We start from the raw sequence: 16,989 nt of genomic DNA on the forward strand, positions 1-16,989 counted from the left end.
TAATTCAGATCATAGATCAGTACATTTGCATATTTTTATAACTATAAAAAGAAAGCTGACACTTTCGAGACTTTATCTAATGTGTAAGCATCACAGCAGATGCCTTAGATTAGAATCAGTGAGCTGTCGGCTTTCAGCCCCGATCGTGTCCGTGCTGTCTGGTGAGAAAGGCGACATCTCACTGATTGTGATGCGTCGGCGCTTTGTGTTTAAGTCTTTGTGCAGAATCGGTGTACCTGCTCTCATTTACTGTTTTAGCTGTTTGGTGGTGGTTGAAATGTAGTAATATTTATATTAAAAATCGATTCAGAATTTTAATGAATCGATATCACGTTATCCAAGCTAGAATCGATTTTAATCGATAATCAAAACCCGCTAGTACCTGTGTAATCATGCTTATGTACATCTGGATAATGACACAAACTAGTATTTGGCGCTTCACTTTTTAATAAACTAAAAGACAGAAATCAGATTATAGGATCTGTAGTGTTGTTTATTTATATTATGGTGCTTATCATTTGTGATATTTATTACTGTGTGCATACTTTATTAGGAGAGATAAAATGAAATAAAAAATCTCTTCCTTCCTGGTTCCATCGAAGAAGAAATGCTCAAGTAACTATGTAACACGTACGTAATCCAATTCCACAACACAGTGTGACGGGAAATCAGCTGTGTTTTTCTGCCCATTTTATTTCGAATCTGGCGCGAACCGGTGAACCAGTCCCTGAATCAGTCACGTGGTACGGACTGCCCGCGAGGCCTCGAACGTCACTGCATACGTAATCAAAGCAAGCCTCGATACGCGCTTCACAGACACGCCCCCGAGATTACCCGACACACCATTCGACGCTTCGACACACAGGACACATCACTGCAGGAGTTACAATAATCCAACCTGGAGCTCACAAAAGCGTGAATAAGCTTCTCCAGGTCCTCATGCAGAACATAATGCCGGCCTTAGAGATAAGGCGCAGTTGGTGGAAGCTAGATCTCACTACAGCAGACACTTGCTTATCGAGTTTGAGCGAGCTATCCAGCAGTACACCCAAGTTACTGACATAGTCACAGGAAGAGCTAGCAAAGGAACCCAGGGCAGCACCGAGTTGGGCACGAGGGATTTTACTGTTGAACACCACATTCTCACTCTTCTTATCATTCAAAACAAAAGAATTACTCAGATAACCGTCCTGAAGTTCTCCAGAGGCCTGGTAATGAACTAATCATGTGATTCAGGTGTGTTGACCCAGGGTGAGATCTAAAACCTGCAGGACACCGGCCCTCGTGGACTGGGATTGGGGACCCCTGTATTAAACCATCTAAAGACGTGTTGGGTTTGCACATGTATTTTATGTTCACATATGTGTGCTTGTGTGTGAATGTGTACACTCTTGTATATGTATGTGCATATCTGCATGTACACATATATTTTTACAAACATATATGGATGTCTCACAGTGTTTTCTATTTTTTCATCTTATCTATTTTAATTCTTTTTACTTGATTATGCTATCCTTCTGTTCAGCACTTTGGCAGACACTTGATGCCCTTTAAATGTGCTTTATACATAAAGATCACTTGACTTGAGAAGCATACATTAATGCAGAGCAGTGTATTTTCATTTATCGTTTTTTTAATGTATTGATTTATGCAGTGTTGGTCCTCCATATATTTATAAATATAATTTTGTGGTCCGCCATAATATTTATGTATCACTTATTATTATTATTAATGAAGTCAGTTATCCCGCGTTGATCCTCCATACTTATGGACATAATGTTTCGCTTTTATAACCTTCGTGAAAGTGCGATTAGTGACAGCTATTAAATTTGTCCCTTCGCGCCTTCCGTCCACTGTTCCGCCGTAAGCATGCGCATTGACAGAAGCCGTCACCGCAGTCCAGTGTGTTGAGTAGAAGCCGAGTGGGGACAATAGATTAAAAATAGAAAAGTACAGGTGATAAAGGCGGAGATAAGGAGCATAACGAGAGACGGAGGAGAAATGGATCAGTTGGAGCGGTAAGGCTCACCTTTGACCCGGAAATAACTGCAGATAACGCTCGAGCACGTAGAGCTAGCATCCAGTGTGATTCATTCAAACTTTATTTAAACAGACTGCGTGAAATAAGAGTTAGCCGTTAACAACAGCGTTTTTATCCAGGCAGTCGGGGTTTAAACTTTATTGACACAGCCTCCCTGAACAGTCCCGTTTGTTTCGGAGCGTGCGACGGTCGCGTGCGCTGTTGTGTACAAGTGAGAGGACCTGTGGAGGTGTGACGTCAGCGCAGGGCTCCGTCTTTTAAATGGAGATTAGGAAGGACGCGTGAGATAAAGGGGCGACTTCACCTGTGAGCAGTGACGACGCGGTGTGTCGAATCTTTCCAGCCAATAGTTTCGGGCTCGCGAAGCCCCGTTTAACAGCTCGCTGCTGCCATCTGCTGGTCGTCCGGTGTACAGCAGCCCTGCTGTGGTAATACATGCAGTGAAGATGAATCAAGCATTTTAGCTGATCCAGCATAAACCATGGGCACGTCCCTCAGGTGACACCTGGGATACCTGCTGAGTACTTCCTGTTTGTCTTTCAGTCCCCAAGATGACAACGCACAGGAGACAGATTGTCACGTCGACAATGCCGATGGAAACAACAACAACAACAACCGGCGCAAGGTAACCTGTTCCTGTAACCTGTAGTCAGAGACCAGGTGAGGCCCAAGCACCAATCAGACCAATCTGATAGCGTGTTACTGTTTCCGTGGTGATTTGATGGTTGTTTTCCTCTTCACGATGACATATTAAGCTGCTGCTGTTATCCATTGTGGCCTTGTCTGATTGGTGTTTGGACCTCACCGGTCAGCTGCTGTGTTAATAAAGTTTATTTGAAGCCAGTAGAAACTCTGAGACGCGAGGACCTGATATAATGTGCCAAGAAGGACCCAACCCATCCTTGAAATCTGAGGAAAAGGACGACGCGTTCGCAGCAGCCTTCGATTTAGGACCGCCTTCGAATGCGACCTCTGAAGGACGCAGGCCCTGACTTGGGACACGCCTTGAGTTTAGACACTCTTAAAAACCCTCAGACTGTGAGGACCTGATTGGTCAGCAGCTGTGATGTGTGTGTTTTGTAACTGCAGACGGTGTGTCCAGGTGCAGGTGAGCACCCCCTGCAGTATAACTACACCTTCTGGTACAGCAGGAGGACCCCGAGTCGACCCGCCAGCTCTCTGAGCTACGAGCAGAACATACGACAGATCGGCACCGTGGCCTCGGTACGTATGGACAACGTCCTCTGAGGACACGCGTCAGCTCTACTGATAGTTTCAGTCTCTGATTCAGTCACGTGATCAATCTGACCGCAGGCTCGATCAGTAAAGTCTGTGTGATCGATCGTTCTGATAACCAATGATGTGTGTTCAGGTGGAGCAGTTCTGGAGGTTTTACAGTCATCTGGTGAGGCCAGGTGACCTGAGCGGGCACAGCGACTTCCACCTGTTCAAGGAGGGCATCAAACCCATGTGGGAGGTAACTAAGTACCCAGTACTCCTGCAGTACTCCTGCAGTACTCCTGCAATACTCCTGCAGTACTCCTGCAGTACTCCTGCAGCACAGACTTGTGCTGCTCAGACAAATGAAAGTACAACAACAACAGTGACATCACCACGAAGCAGACACACCTGTGTGAGGCCACACCCACACCAAGACAGTACTAATGAATGACGCATTAATGAATTCTTAGTGAAGTGCTGATGAAGATCAGGGTTGTCCATCTTCCTTCACTGGGGGTCACGGGGCAGTAGCCTCAGCAGAGAATACCAGACCTCCCTCTTGCTGTCCCCCTCCTGGAGAACACCGACAAGCACACCTTGCCCAGGAGACACAAAGTAATGAAGTACTGCTGAAGTGTTATTGAGGGCCGTGGGCTGTTTGAACACGGCGGCTATCGTTAAATAAAATGTTTTTGTTAGGCAGCCTGGATATTAGCGTTAAGGACAATGTCGGCCTCTCTGATCCTTTTCTGGTTGCGTTTAATGCCGACTTGGGTGTAACACATGAACACTGCTAATCTCGGTCGCCCCGTACGTTAATCAACTCTGGCTAATTTCACTGCTGTCTTTCTCTGTCCGCCTTGATCCTGATGTGAAGGACCCCAACTGTTGTACTCCCCCCTCGGCTGATGAGGTTATGAATGCCATGTCATCCACATGCTCCACCACCTTGGACCGAGTGGCCCTCGTAAAGATGAAGCGTCTTAGATCCTCCCCTCAACCCTGGTTAAAGGACTTTATACGAGACTCACGTCGTATTGGTCTGAAGACGAGGAGCGATCGTGCCTTTGCCTCTTCAGCACCTCTGGAATAGTCTTCCTGCTACCATTCGTACCTCTGACTGCGTGCACGCCTTTAAAGCACGCTTCAAAACTTACCTGTTCAACCCGGCTTTCCCAGCTGTTTTAACAGGAAAGTATTAACTGCTCATCAGTGTACTCGAGTACTGCAGGAGTAATCCTGAAGATGTACTCTGATGCTGGAGTTTGTGATACTGCAGTAATCCTGTACCGCCCCCCTGCTGTACTGCAGTTGTCCCAGATAACGTCCTGCAGTGATGTCAGAGCTGTGTGGTCACATGACTGACGCACTCAAACTCTCCTACCTGTCTCACCTGTTGTCTCACCTGTGCAGGACGAGTCTAACCGCAGTGGGGGGAAGTGGATCATCCGGCTGCGTAAGGGTCTGGCGAGTCGGTTCTGGGAGAACATCATCCTGGCCATGCTGGGCGAGCAGTTCATGGTGGGAGAGGAGATCTGTGGGGCTGTGGTCTCCATACGCTTCCAGGTAACCACACAACCACTGCAGTACTGTGTAACTGTAACTATGTTTCACATACTAGAGCAATGTTCATCAGGTGCTCTGTGTCTGTGAAGCCCTCACAGTCCCTGAAGGCAACACGCTGCTGTTGCAGTGATATTAAACTGCACAAACATGTTTTACAATAAGAAACGCTACACTGAGCGTCATGCTCAGTGCTGAAACACCTTCAGAGCTCAGGGACCTCTCCCGCAACTTCCTTCAAAGTAAAAGTATTTCCAGTCTGGATCATGTGATCAGGTGGGTAGCGTGGGTTCAGCTGGATGGGTGGGGTCTAGTTTGGCCTCAGTGTGTCCTGTATAGAAGACTGTGGCCTATAATTAGCTAAGATCAGCTGGGTTTGCCAGCTTGAAGGCCTGTGGTATGTTTATGATAACCTCTGACCTCTGACCTGTCTGTAACCCGTCTGTCTGTCAGGAGGACATCCTGTCGATCTGGAACAGGACGTCCAACGACCAGACGACGACGTCCAGAATCAGAGACACTTTGAGACGAGTCCTGAACCTTCCAGCTAACACCATCATGGAGTACAAGACCCACAACGACAGCCTCAGGTACTAACACTGTTATTACTGCTGCTAGCACTGTGCTGGTCAGGTTGGTTGATGCTTTGAGTGTATTCATATGAACCTGACAGTGATCAGAGTCACCTGTCTCAGCTCTAAACCATCTGTACTCACTGGTCCTCTGAGCTGGGGTTGGCCTCTGCTGAGGTCTGTATTTGTACATCACTTTACTTAGTCCCTAAGGACCCCAAAGAGCTTTACACATCCACACACACACACACTGGTGATGGCAGCTACATTGTAGCCACAGCCACCCTGGGGCGCACTGACAGAGGCGAGGCTGCCGGACACTGGCGCCACCGGGCCCTCTGACCACCACCAGTAGGCAACAGGTGAAGTGTCTTGCCCAAGGACACAACAACCGAGACTGTCCAAGCCGGGGCTTGAACCGGCAACCTTCTGATAACAGGACGAACTGCCAACTCTTGAGCCACGATCGCCCAGATGACACTAACACTGTGTTTAAACTAACAGCTGTGCTCGTCACTAGAGCAGGGCGAATATATATATATATATATATATATATATATATATATTTGAAAATGTGCAATAACGATATAACTGATATAATTGATGCGAGACAAAATGCAACTCCACAACTTTACTAGTGCAAAAAAACCCCATCCATTTATTTCACTTAAACAAGCAGCTGTTTTTATGTGCGTTAAAGCTATATAAAAATTTAACAGTGCAAATGCAAATTCCTTCCTCAAAGTTTAACCAAAAGGCATTTCCAGTAGAAATGTGCTGACATATCCTGAGCATAACCATGTTTAATATCCACTGAAGTTAAAAAGAGGAGCTTTGCAACATTAAACTGCAGTGTGCCAAATAAAAAAGTCAAATATGTCTTTTTTGGACCATAAGGTGCACGAGATTATAAGACACATTAAGCGAAAACAAAGCAGTCAGATAAATCAAACTTTATTCAACTCATTCTTCTTGCTTCCTCCACTTCTGTACCATTGATTCATTAATGCTGTATTCTCTCACAGCTGCTCTGTTCCCGTGTTGTTGCTGTATATGAATGACTAACCTCGTATTGTGGATGGATTATCTCAGTTGTTCTCCTGACTGAAGTTTGGCCCGTTTACAGCATCCTGCCATGAGATTTCATTTGTCTCTAACCATCAGGAATCTTCACGTTAACTTTTATCGAGTGGAAAAGTGTTAGCGTTCATCCTGCAGCTTCACTGTTTATGTTATGCTAACACAGCTGTGTCGCTAGCGATCACGTAGCACATCATTATATAACTTCAGTAACCCTACAAACGTCACTGCTGTTTAGTTTCCTGTCTTCATTTATGTTGGAAGTGATAACAGAGCTGTACGTTTGAATTTTTTCAGAAATCTCTCAGTCAGAACATGCTATATCATGTTTAGGTAACTAGCAAAACTAGCGAGCTAACTTCCGCTAGCTTCCTGCTATCTTCCTGCTAACTTCTACCTCTGTTAGATGTAATAAATTCTGTTTTCATGGATGCCTGGATGCTAAACTTCATAGTTACACCTGGTAAAGCAGCAACGCTGATGATTTTATTAAAGATGAAAGAATTTAGACAGTTTTAAACTCAGTGATGTTCGTTTGACTTCGAGACCTTAAAGGACGGAGTTTAGGACCCAGATTGTTCCCAGATTTACGAGCGCCTTAGTCCAACAAATACGGCAATAACGACGGCCCGCTTGCATGTTCTACAAAAAAATGTGCTTTGTTGTGTATCTGACGGACAAACACCAAACCAGTGAAGTTGCACCATTTTTACAAACCAGTTCTGGTTCATCCGTTTCACTCAACAATCTGCTTTCTCCGTTACCGCCGTGCTTTTTCGGCACTGCGCATGCGCGTTTTACCCATATTCTATCGCGATATTTCATTATCGTTGCCTAGCATTGTACCGGTATTACCGTGAATGGTATACTATGGCCCAGCCCTACTTGTCACTGCAGACTGGTGAAATTGTGGGAAACGATCCTGATAAAGCATTGAGACCTCTTCTGTCTTTGGTTTCAGGGACAACTCGAGCTTCAGGAACACCAAGATCTCTGTCTGAGGTCACCGGGGTCAGCCGAATGGCCCTCTGACCAATCAGGAACTGACGTGGTGTTACTCTGCTCTCTCATTGGCCAGAGGATGGCCACATGGACCAATAAACTGACTGAACTGACTGACGGTGTTAGTTTGCTGGTGTAAATAAAACTGAGTCTTCTTTAAACTCTGAGTGTGACTCTTTAATCCCAGCTGGCACCTCTGGGTCCCAGAGCAGTATAAAAACCTGTCCCAGGATATTCCAGGATGGGAGCTGAGACTAATCTGGGTCTATTCCAGGCTGCAGTCCAGCAGGGAGCTCTGAAGATGGACTTGATCCAGGCCGGGATTAGCAGATCAGAGGTACCATCATCGGTACCTGATCCAGCTCAGCTGTCTGATTCATGATTCACCTCCCTGCTGCTCCTTACAGACTCATGCTGTGTCCCAATTCGGGGTCTGCACGCTTGAAGTACGCATTTTAAGTGCGGTTACGTCACCGCCACGCGACGACGGCTGTCCCAATTCGAAGTGTACTTCAAATGCATACTCCAAATGCGCCGTCGATTTCCCCAAATATCAAGCGTGGTCCGGTGCACGCTTCGTGGTCCCATATATCCCACAATTCATAGCGCGGCGGTGGGTGTGGATAATTTTGCCGCAAAATACGGCAGAAGGGAGCGGCCAAGAGTGAACTGTCAAAAGTAAGTACTGAATATGACGTCACTTATTCATGTGCGAATGTTTAATAATGAAGAACATTAAAACATTGCTGTTGGCCACATGTCGGCAAAGTTGTGTGACATTAGTGATGTTTGTACTTTCAGCGTTTACTTGGTTTTAAAGCCTCTACTTCTAAATATACATATAGTCGACCTTAATCTTACAGAGAATCTGATGATTTTATGGATAATTAAAGTCAGTCATATATCCACAAACACAACAAGCTGAAAGTCAGTGAGATAGATATATATATATATATATATATATATATATATATATATATATATATATATATATAATCTGACAATACTATAATATTGGCCATATTATATTTACATTACCATAGTGAGATGACTTTAGTCTCATGAACAACATTAACTAATTATTATTTACTAGCTAATCTTAAATAACTGTTCAGTACAGAAATGAAGCCCAACAATCATGTTTTACAGTCCTGTGGTCTCAGCCTCAGATACTCAACTGATCAAAGTGATGTCATGACAAAAATGAACGACCAACAAAACATTTTTCTCCTTCATTTCTGTCACACAAAGCTGTATGTAACGTGTCTCGCGGTTAGTATCATGGTTGCTAGGCAACCTGAACAGCGCGACGAAGCATATACCGTCCCATTTCACAAGCCTCTCACTTCCGCACTTCCCGTACTTATAGTACGCACCGTCCGTAGTACGCGTAGTGCGCGTAGTGCGCGTACTTCAAGCGTGCATACCCCGAATTGGGACACAGCATGAGTCACCCTCTAACCACGAGCTGTGACACTACAGCGAGGTGCTGACATCATCAGCAGGACATGAAGACGTGAGAACACACAGGTGGATGCAAAGTTCCTCTCTCTCCACTGTAAGTGAATGTAGCTCGACCATGATTCTCTCTCTCTCCACTGTAAGTGGATGTAGCTCGACCATGATTCTCTCTCTCCACTGTAAGTGGATGTAGCTCGACCATGATTCTCCCTCTCTCCACTGTAAGTGGATGTAGCTCGACCATGATTCTCTCTCTCTCTCCACTGTAAGTGGATGTAGCTCGACCATGATTCTCTCTCTCTCTCCACTGTAAGTGGATGTAGCTCGACCATGATTCTCTCTCTCTCTCCACTGTAAGTGGATGTAGCTCGACCATGATTCTCTCTCTCCACTGTAAGTGAATGTAGCTCGACCATGATTCTCTCTCTCTCTCTCCACTGTAAGTGAATGTAGCTCGACCATGATTCTCTCTCTCCACTGTAAGTGGATGTAGCTTGACCATGATTCTCTCTCTCCACTGTAAGTGGATGTAGCTCGACCATGATTCTCTCTCTCCACTGTAAGTGGATGTAGCTCGACCATGATTCTCCCTCTCTCCACTGTAAGTGGATGTAGCTCGACCATGATTCTCTCTCTCTCTCCACTGTAAGTGGATGTAGCTCGACCATGATTCTCTCTCTCTCTCCACTGTAAGTGGATGTAGCTCGACCATGATTCTCTCTCTCTCTCCACTGTAAGTGGATGTAGCTCGACCATGATTCTCTCTCTCCACTGTAAGTGAATGTAGCTCGACCATGATTCTCTCTCTCTCTCTCCACTGTAAGTGAATGTAGCTCGACCATGATTCTCTCTCTCCACTGTAAGTGGATGTAGCTCGACCATGATTCTCTCTCTCCACTGTAAGTGAATGTAGCTCGACCATGATTCTCTCTCTCTCTCTCCACTGTAAGTGAATGTAGCTCGACCATGATTCTCTCTCTCTCCACTGTAAGTGAATGTAGCTCGACCATGATTCTCTCTCTCTCTCTCCACTGTAAGTGGATGTAGCTCGACCACGATTCTCTCTCTCTCCACTGTAAGTGGATGTAGCTCGACCACGATTCTCTCTCTCTCTCTCCACTGTAAGTGGATGTAGCTCGACCACGATTCTCTCTCTCTCCACTGTAAGTGGATGTAGCTCGACCATGATTCTCTCTCTCTCTCCACTGTAAGTGGATGTAGCTTGACCATGATTCTCTCTCTCCACTGTAAGTGGATGTAGCTCGACCATGATTCTCTCTCTCCACTGTAAGTGAATGTAGCTCGACCATGATTCTCTCTCTCTCTCTCCACTGTAAGTGAATGTAGCTCGACCATGATTCTCTCTCTCTCCACTGTAAGTGAATGTAGCTCGACCATGATTCTCTCTCTCTCTCTCCACTGTAAGTGGATGTAGCTCGACCACGATTCTCTCTCTCTCCACTGTAAGTGGATGTAGCTCGACCACGATTCTCTCTCTCTCTCTCCACTGTAAGTGGATGTAGCTCGACCACGATTCTCTCTCTCTCCACTGTAAGTGGATGTAGCTCGACCATGATTCTCTCTCTCTCTCCACTGTAAGTGGATGTAGCTCGACCATGATTCTCTCTCTCTCCACTGTAAGTGAATGTAGCTCGACCATGATTCTCTCTCTCTCTCTCCACTGTAAGTGGATGTAGCTCGACCACGATTCTCTCTCTCTCCACTGTAAGTGGATGTAGCTCGACCACGATTCTCTCTCTCTCTCTCCACTGTAAGTGGATGTAGCTCGACCACGATTCTCTCTCTCTCCACTGTAAGTGGATGTAGCTCGACCATGATTCTCTCTCTCTCTCCACTGTAAGTGGATGTAGCTCGACCACGATTCTCTCTCTCTCTCCACTGTAAGTGGATGTAGCTCGACCATGATTCTCTCTCTCTCCACTGTAAGTGGATGTAGCTCGACCACGATTCTCTCTCTCTCCACTGTAAGTGGATGTAGCTCGACCATGATTCTCTCTCTCTCTCCACTGTAAGTGGATGTAGCTCGACCACGATTCTCTCTCTCTCTCTCCACTGTAAGTGGATGTAGCTCGACCATGATTCTCTCTCTCTCCACTGTAAGTGGATGTAGCTCGACCATGATTCTCTCTCTCCACTGTAAGTGGATGTAGCTCGACCACGATTCTCTCTCTCCACTGTAAGTGGATGTAGCTCGACCACGATTCTCTCTCTCCACTGTAAGTGGATGTAGCTCGACCATGATTCTCTCTCCACTGTAAGTGGATGTAGCTCGACCATGATTCTCTCTCTCTCTCCACTGTAAGTGGATGTAGCTCGACCATGATTCTCTCTCTCCACTGTAAGTGGATGTAGCTCGACCATGATTCTCTCTCTCTCTCCACTGTAAGTGAATGTAGCTCGACCATGATTCTCTCTCTCCACTGTAAGTGGATGTAGCTCGACCATGATTCTCTCTCTCCACTGTAAGTGAATGTAGCTCGACCATGATTCTTTCTCTCTCCACTGTAAGTGGATGTAGCTCGACCATGATTCTCTCTCTCTCCACTGTAAGTGGATGTAGCTCGACCACGATTCTCTCTCTCTCTCTCCACTGTAAGTGGATGTAGCTCGACCATGATTCTCTCTCTCCACTGTAAGTGAATGTAGCTCGACCACGATTCTCTCTCTCTCTCTCCACTGTAAGTGAATGTAGCTCGACCATGATTCTCTCTCTCTCCACTGTAAGTGGATGTAGCTCGACCATGATTCTCTCTCTCTCCACTGTAAGTGGATGTAGCTCGACCACGATTCTCTCTCTCTCTCTCTCCACTGTAAGTGGATGTAGCTCGACCATGATTCTCTCTCTCCACTGTAAGTGAATGTAGCTCGACCACGATTCTCTCTCTCTCTCTCTCTCCACTGTAAGTGAATGTAGCTCAACCATGATTCTCTCTCTCTGTCTCCACTGTAAGTGGATGTAGCTCGGCCATGATTCTCTCTCTCCACTGTAAGTGAATGTAGCTCGACCACGATTCTCTCTCTCTCTCTCCACTGTAAGTGAATGTAGCTCGACCATGATTCTCTCTCTCTCCACTGTAAGTGAATGTAGCTCGACCATGATTCTCTCTCTCCACTGTAAGTGAATGTAGCTCGACCACGATTCTCTCTCTCTCTCCACTGTAAGTGAATGTAGCTCGACCACGATTCTCTCTCTCTCCACTGTAAGTGAATGTAGCTCGACCATGATTCTCTCTCTCTCCACTGTAAGTGGATGTAGCTCGACCATGATTCTCTCTCTCTGTCTCCACTGTAAGTGGATGTAGCTCGACCACGATTCTCTCTCTCCACTGTAAGTGGATGTAGTTCGACCATGATTCTCTCTCTCTCTCCACTGTAAGTGAATGTAGCTCGACCACGATTCTCTCTCTCTCCACTGTAAGTGAATGTAGCTCGACCATGATTCTCTCTCTCCACTGTAAGTGGATGTAGCTTGACCACGATTCTCTCTCTCTCCACTGTAAGTGAATGTAGCTCGACCATGATTCTCTCTCTCTCCACTGTAAGTGGATGTAGCTCGACCATGATTCTCTCTCTCTCTCCACTGTAAGTGAATGTAGCTCGACCACGATTCTCTCTCTCTCTCCACTGTAAGTGAATGTAGCTCGACCACGATTCTCTCTCTCTCCACTGTAAGTGAATGTAGCTCGACCATGATTCTCTCTCTCTCCACTGTAAGTGGATGTAGCTCGACCATGATTCTCTCTCTCTGTCTCCACTGTAAGTGGATGTAGCTCGACCACGATTCTCTCTCTCCACTGTAAGTGGATGTAGCTCGACCATGATTCTCTCTCTCTCTCCACTGTAAGTGAATGTAGCTCGACCACGATTCTCTCTCTCTCCACTGTAAGTGAATGTAGCTCGACCATGATTCTCTCTCTCCACTGTAAGTGGATGTAGCTTGACCACGATTCTCTCTCTCTCCACTGTAAGTGAATGTAGCTCGACCATGATTCTCTCTCTCTCCACTGTAAGTGGATGTAGCTCGACCATGATTCTCTCTCTCTCTCCACTGTAAGTGAATGTAGCTCGACCACGATTCTCTCTCTCTCCACTGTAAGTGAATGTAACTCGACAATGATTCTCTCTCTCTCTCCACTGTAAGTGGATGTAGCTCGACCATGATTCTCTCTCTCTCTCTCCACTGTAAGTGGATGTAGCTCGACCATGATTCTCTCTCTCTCTCTCTCCACTGTAAGTGGATGTAGCTCGACCACGATTCTCTCTCTCTCTCCACTGTAAGTGAATGTAACTCGACAATGATTCTCTCTCTCTCTCCACTGTAAGTGAATGTAGCTCGACCATGATTCTCTCTCTCTCCACTGTAAGTGGATGTAGCTCGACCATGATTCTCTCTCTCTCTCTCCACTGTAAGTGAATGTAGCTCGACCATGATTCTCTCTCTCCACTGTAAGTGAATGTAGCTCGACCACGATTCTCTCTTTCCACTGTAAGTGGATGTAGCTCGACCATGATTCTCTCTCTCCACTGTAAGTGGATGTAGCTCGACCACGATTCTCTCTCTCTCTCCACTGTAAGTGGATGTAGCTCGACCACGATTCTCTCTCTCCACTGTAAGTGGATGTAGCTCGACCACGATTCTCTCTCTCCACTGTAAGTGGATGTAGCTCGACCATGATTCTCTCTCTCCACTGTAAGTGGATGTAGCTCGACCATGATTCTCTCTCTCCACTGTAAGTGGATCTAGCTCGACCATGATTCTCTCTCTCCACTGTAAGTGGATCTAGCTCGACCATGATTCTCTCTCTCTCCACTGTAAGTGGATGTAGCTCGACCACGATTCTCTCTCTCTCCACTGTAAGTGGATGTAGCTCGACCATGATTCTCTCTCTCCCCACTGTAAGTGGATGTAGCTCGACCATGATTCTCTCTCTCTCTCCACTGTAAGTGGATGTAGCTTGACCATGATTCTCTCTCTCCACTGTAAGTGGATGTAGCTCGACCATGATTCTCTCTCTCCCCACTGTAAGTGGATGTAGCTCGACCATGATTCTCTCTCTCTCTCCACTGTAAGTGGATGTAGCTTGACCATGATTCTCTCTCTCCACTGTAAGTGGATGTAGCTCGACCACGATTCTCTCTCTCCACTGTAAGTGGATATAGCTCGACCACGATTCTCTCTCTCCACTGTAAGTGGATGTAGCTCGACCATGATTCTCTCTCCACTGTAAGTGGATGTAGCTCGACCATGATTCTCTCTCTCTCTCCACTGTAAGTGAATGTAGCTCGACCATGATTCTCTCTCTCCACTGTAAGTGGATGTAGCTCGACCATGATTCTCTCTCTCCACTGTAAGTGGATGTAGCTCGACCATGATTCTCTCTCTCCACTGTAAGTGGATGTAGCTCGACCATGATTCTCTCTCTCCACTATAAGTGGATGTAGCTCGACGCTGACGCTCTCCCTCCTGATCTCTGGTCCTCCCTCGTTCACCCTGACATCATCTGCTTGGTTTTCCTTTGGACAGATGAAGCTCTGAGACAAAGGTAAACAGATCATTGATCGATTGATTGTTCTGATATTTGAGCTTCTGATGCTCAGACAGTCTTAGACTCTGTGTGTGAAGACGGGTTGTGTTTTGTCCTCTGATTTCCGATCCGTTGGAGCTCTCTCCCTGTTAAAAGGGAGTTTTTCCTTCCCACCTTCGATTGCCCCTCTAATATGGTAGGCTCTTTGACTGCTGCTGTAAACCCGAGCTGTATACATAAAGTTACATTTTACCTGAATATAGGGAGCACGGGACCTGAGTGATTTAAGTAAATCTGTTAATGAGCTTGATCTTCTTTAAAACCAGCCAATCAGAGAGCTGCAGATCAAGTCTTGACCTCTTAGGTGTGTGTGTTTCCATGGTTACCATGATTGGATTAAAGGTGTCAGCCTCTTTGGTTTAACCTGAGCATGTGTGGTCATAGTTACATACTCTGCTCTCTCTCCTGATGCCATGACCGAGGCGACACATTTGCACACACCATCATCATGTTACTGGACAACATGCATGTCTCTGGATAGCCTCTGGTGGCAGCCAGACAAACCAGTGAAAGCCTCCACCTGCTCTCCAGCTGCTGTACCTGAGGGTCCAAACTTTAGGGTTTATGGTCTCTGAGGAGAACCAGTCACAAATGAGCTACAGCTGAGGGTCCTGTTTCAGAAAGCCGGTTCACTGAGGCTCAAGTCCTGAAGGGGGTCATAGTTCATAGTGGTCCTACACAAGCGGTCCTAGTCCCTTAGGAGGTTGAAGGTTTCCAGTGCCTGGTGGTTCGAGTGTTCAGCTTCAAGTCATGACAGTCTGTAATGTGGACTCAGACCTACCTTCAGATTAATTATCCCCAGAGGGAAGCATCTCTGTGACATCACCTGGAGACTCATCACAAACCCCACAGAGTCACAGCTGCAGGAGTTCAGAGGAAATGTGGCCGTTTCAGAGGTTTCAGTCAGCTTTCAAACGCTGATACAAGCGAGCATCCTACGTGTGGTTAACTGCATCTCATTCATAGTTACTGTGGAAATGACACTAAAGTCATGTGATGTCAAACAGAAGGTCTTCTTCTGAGGGTTTATTGAAGTATTCTCACCTTAAAGCAGAGCGTGCACTGCTCCTCTGTGAAGGGGCCAGCAGGTCACCTTGGAGCTTCTGCATTGTCATCATTTTTTAACGAAGCACTGCGTAGACCTCTAAATTCTTAATCTGTTATTCACTTTAATACCTAACTCAAGATTAAGGAGCAGATGTTAAAGATGCTACATCATTCAGGTGGGAGGCTGGTCGATGGATTTAAAACCTCTGCTTACAGATCATGTGATTCTGGCTACCCACAGTCCACAGTGACGCAGTGGTTAGCACTGTTGCCTCACAGCAAGTCCTGAGTTTGATTCCACTTTGAATTTGACTGCATGTTCTTCTGCTGTCCATGCAACTGTGACATGTGACTGCATTACGTCCAGAGAAAGCCAAACCCTGTAAAAGCATCAGTGTACATAAGCAATGTTGGTCTATAAAATCTATTTAAAACAATGGCTTGCTCTTCTGTTTTGACTGGTATGTTTAGTGTAAATGTGTTTTCAGTGTTACAAACAAGTGATTCATACAGATTTCTGATGCTTGTCTCCTCTCGGAGTTGTATGTCCAGCATTATTAAGTCTTATTACAGACTGCCAGAGCCGGTCCAGTGTTCCACAACCAGTGGATTCAGCGTTCCTCCTGAATCCGAGGTTCAACTACAAATCTCTTTTCCAGAACACTGGCATACGCTCTCCCAGGAAAGCTGTTGAGTGAGATCTCTCTGTAGTTGGAGCACACCCTCTAGACCCCCTGCTTAAACTGGGCAACCACCATCTGGTCTGCCAATGTGGAGGCAATGCAACACTGCAGAAACGTAACCTTCAGCACCTTCTCAGTCCCCCAGCAGCACAATAGAGTTCCTTACTGGAGAGTTATTGAGCGTTATTGCCCCCACCCAGTGACTCTAAGAAGGCTGGGTGGGGGTGGGATGCTGGAGAACTCTGTGGTGTCATTTGGCTCATACACACAAACAAAAATTAGGACCCATTCCACGACCACAAGACGCAGGAAACCAACCATCTCATCCACCGGGGGAAACTCCAACAGCAAAGGCAGCCAACCGTGGCGATACATGTAGTACCACTCTGTCCGTGCCCTCACATCGAGGGCAACTCCAGAGGGGAACAGAGTCCAGGTCATCTATAGGAAACTGGTTGAGAACCAGAGCTATGCAGAGGTCATTACATCTTAACTTCATGCACCAGCTCAGGCGCCTTTCCCACCAGAAAGGCGACATTACATGTGCCACAAGCCAGTTTTGGAAGCTGAAAATCGGAGCGCCAGTACATCAGACTGTCTGCTGTAGCTCAGGTGGTAGAGCGGAAGGTTGGTGGTTCGATCCCTGGCTTCCCCTAGTCTGCATGCCAAATATCCTTGGGCAAGATCCCAAATTGCTCTCCGATGCATCCATC

At 46.3% G+C, this 16,989-nt stretch overlaps 1 protein-coding gene across 1 annotated transcript; it reads left to right on the top strand.

Annotated features, from left to right (window-relative positions):
* Positions 1-1,838: 1,838 nt before the first annotated feature.
* On the top strand, positions 1,839-7,645 carry eif4e2rs1 (eukaryotic translation initiation factor 4E family member 2 related sequence 1). Its single transcript, XM_085154552.1, has 7 exons — positions 1,839-2,018; positions 2,585-2,666; positions 3,131-3,265; positions 3,414-3,518; positions 4,676-4,828; positions 5,279-5,415; positions 7,439-7,645. Exons 1-7 carry the CDS (start codon positions 2,002-2,004, stop codon positions 7,476-7,478), a joined length of 669 nt encoding a protein of 222 aa, XP_085010678.1. The 5' UTR covers positions 1,839-2,001; the 3' UTR covers positions 7,479-7,645.
* The last annotated feature ends 9,344 nt before the right edge of the window (positions 7,646-16,989 follow it).

The sequence above is a fragment of the Neolamprologus multifasciatus genome, chromosome 3 (assembly GCF_963576455.1).
Source record: "Neolamprologus multifasciatus chromosome 3, fNeoMul1.2, whole genome shotgun sequence".
Lineage (NCBI taxonomy): Eukaryota > Metazoa > Chordata > Actinopteri > Cichliformes > Cichlidae > Neolamprologus > Neolamprologus multifasciatus.

Bases quoted from the DNA above. Each gene is read 5' to 3' on its own strand.
- eif4e2rs1 (XM_085154552.1), top strand. The intron at 2,667-3,130 runs GTAACCTGTTCC...TTGTAACTGCAG, and splicing joins ACAACAACAACCGGCGCAAG to ACGGTGTGTCCAGGTGCAGG. The intron at 3,266-3,413 runs GTACGTATGGAC...ATGTGTGTTCAG, and splicing joins AGATCGGCACCGTGGCCTCG to GTGGAGCAGTTCTGGAGGTT.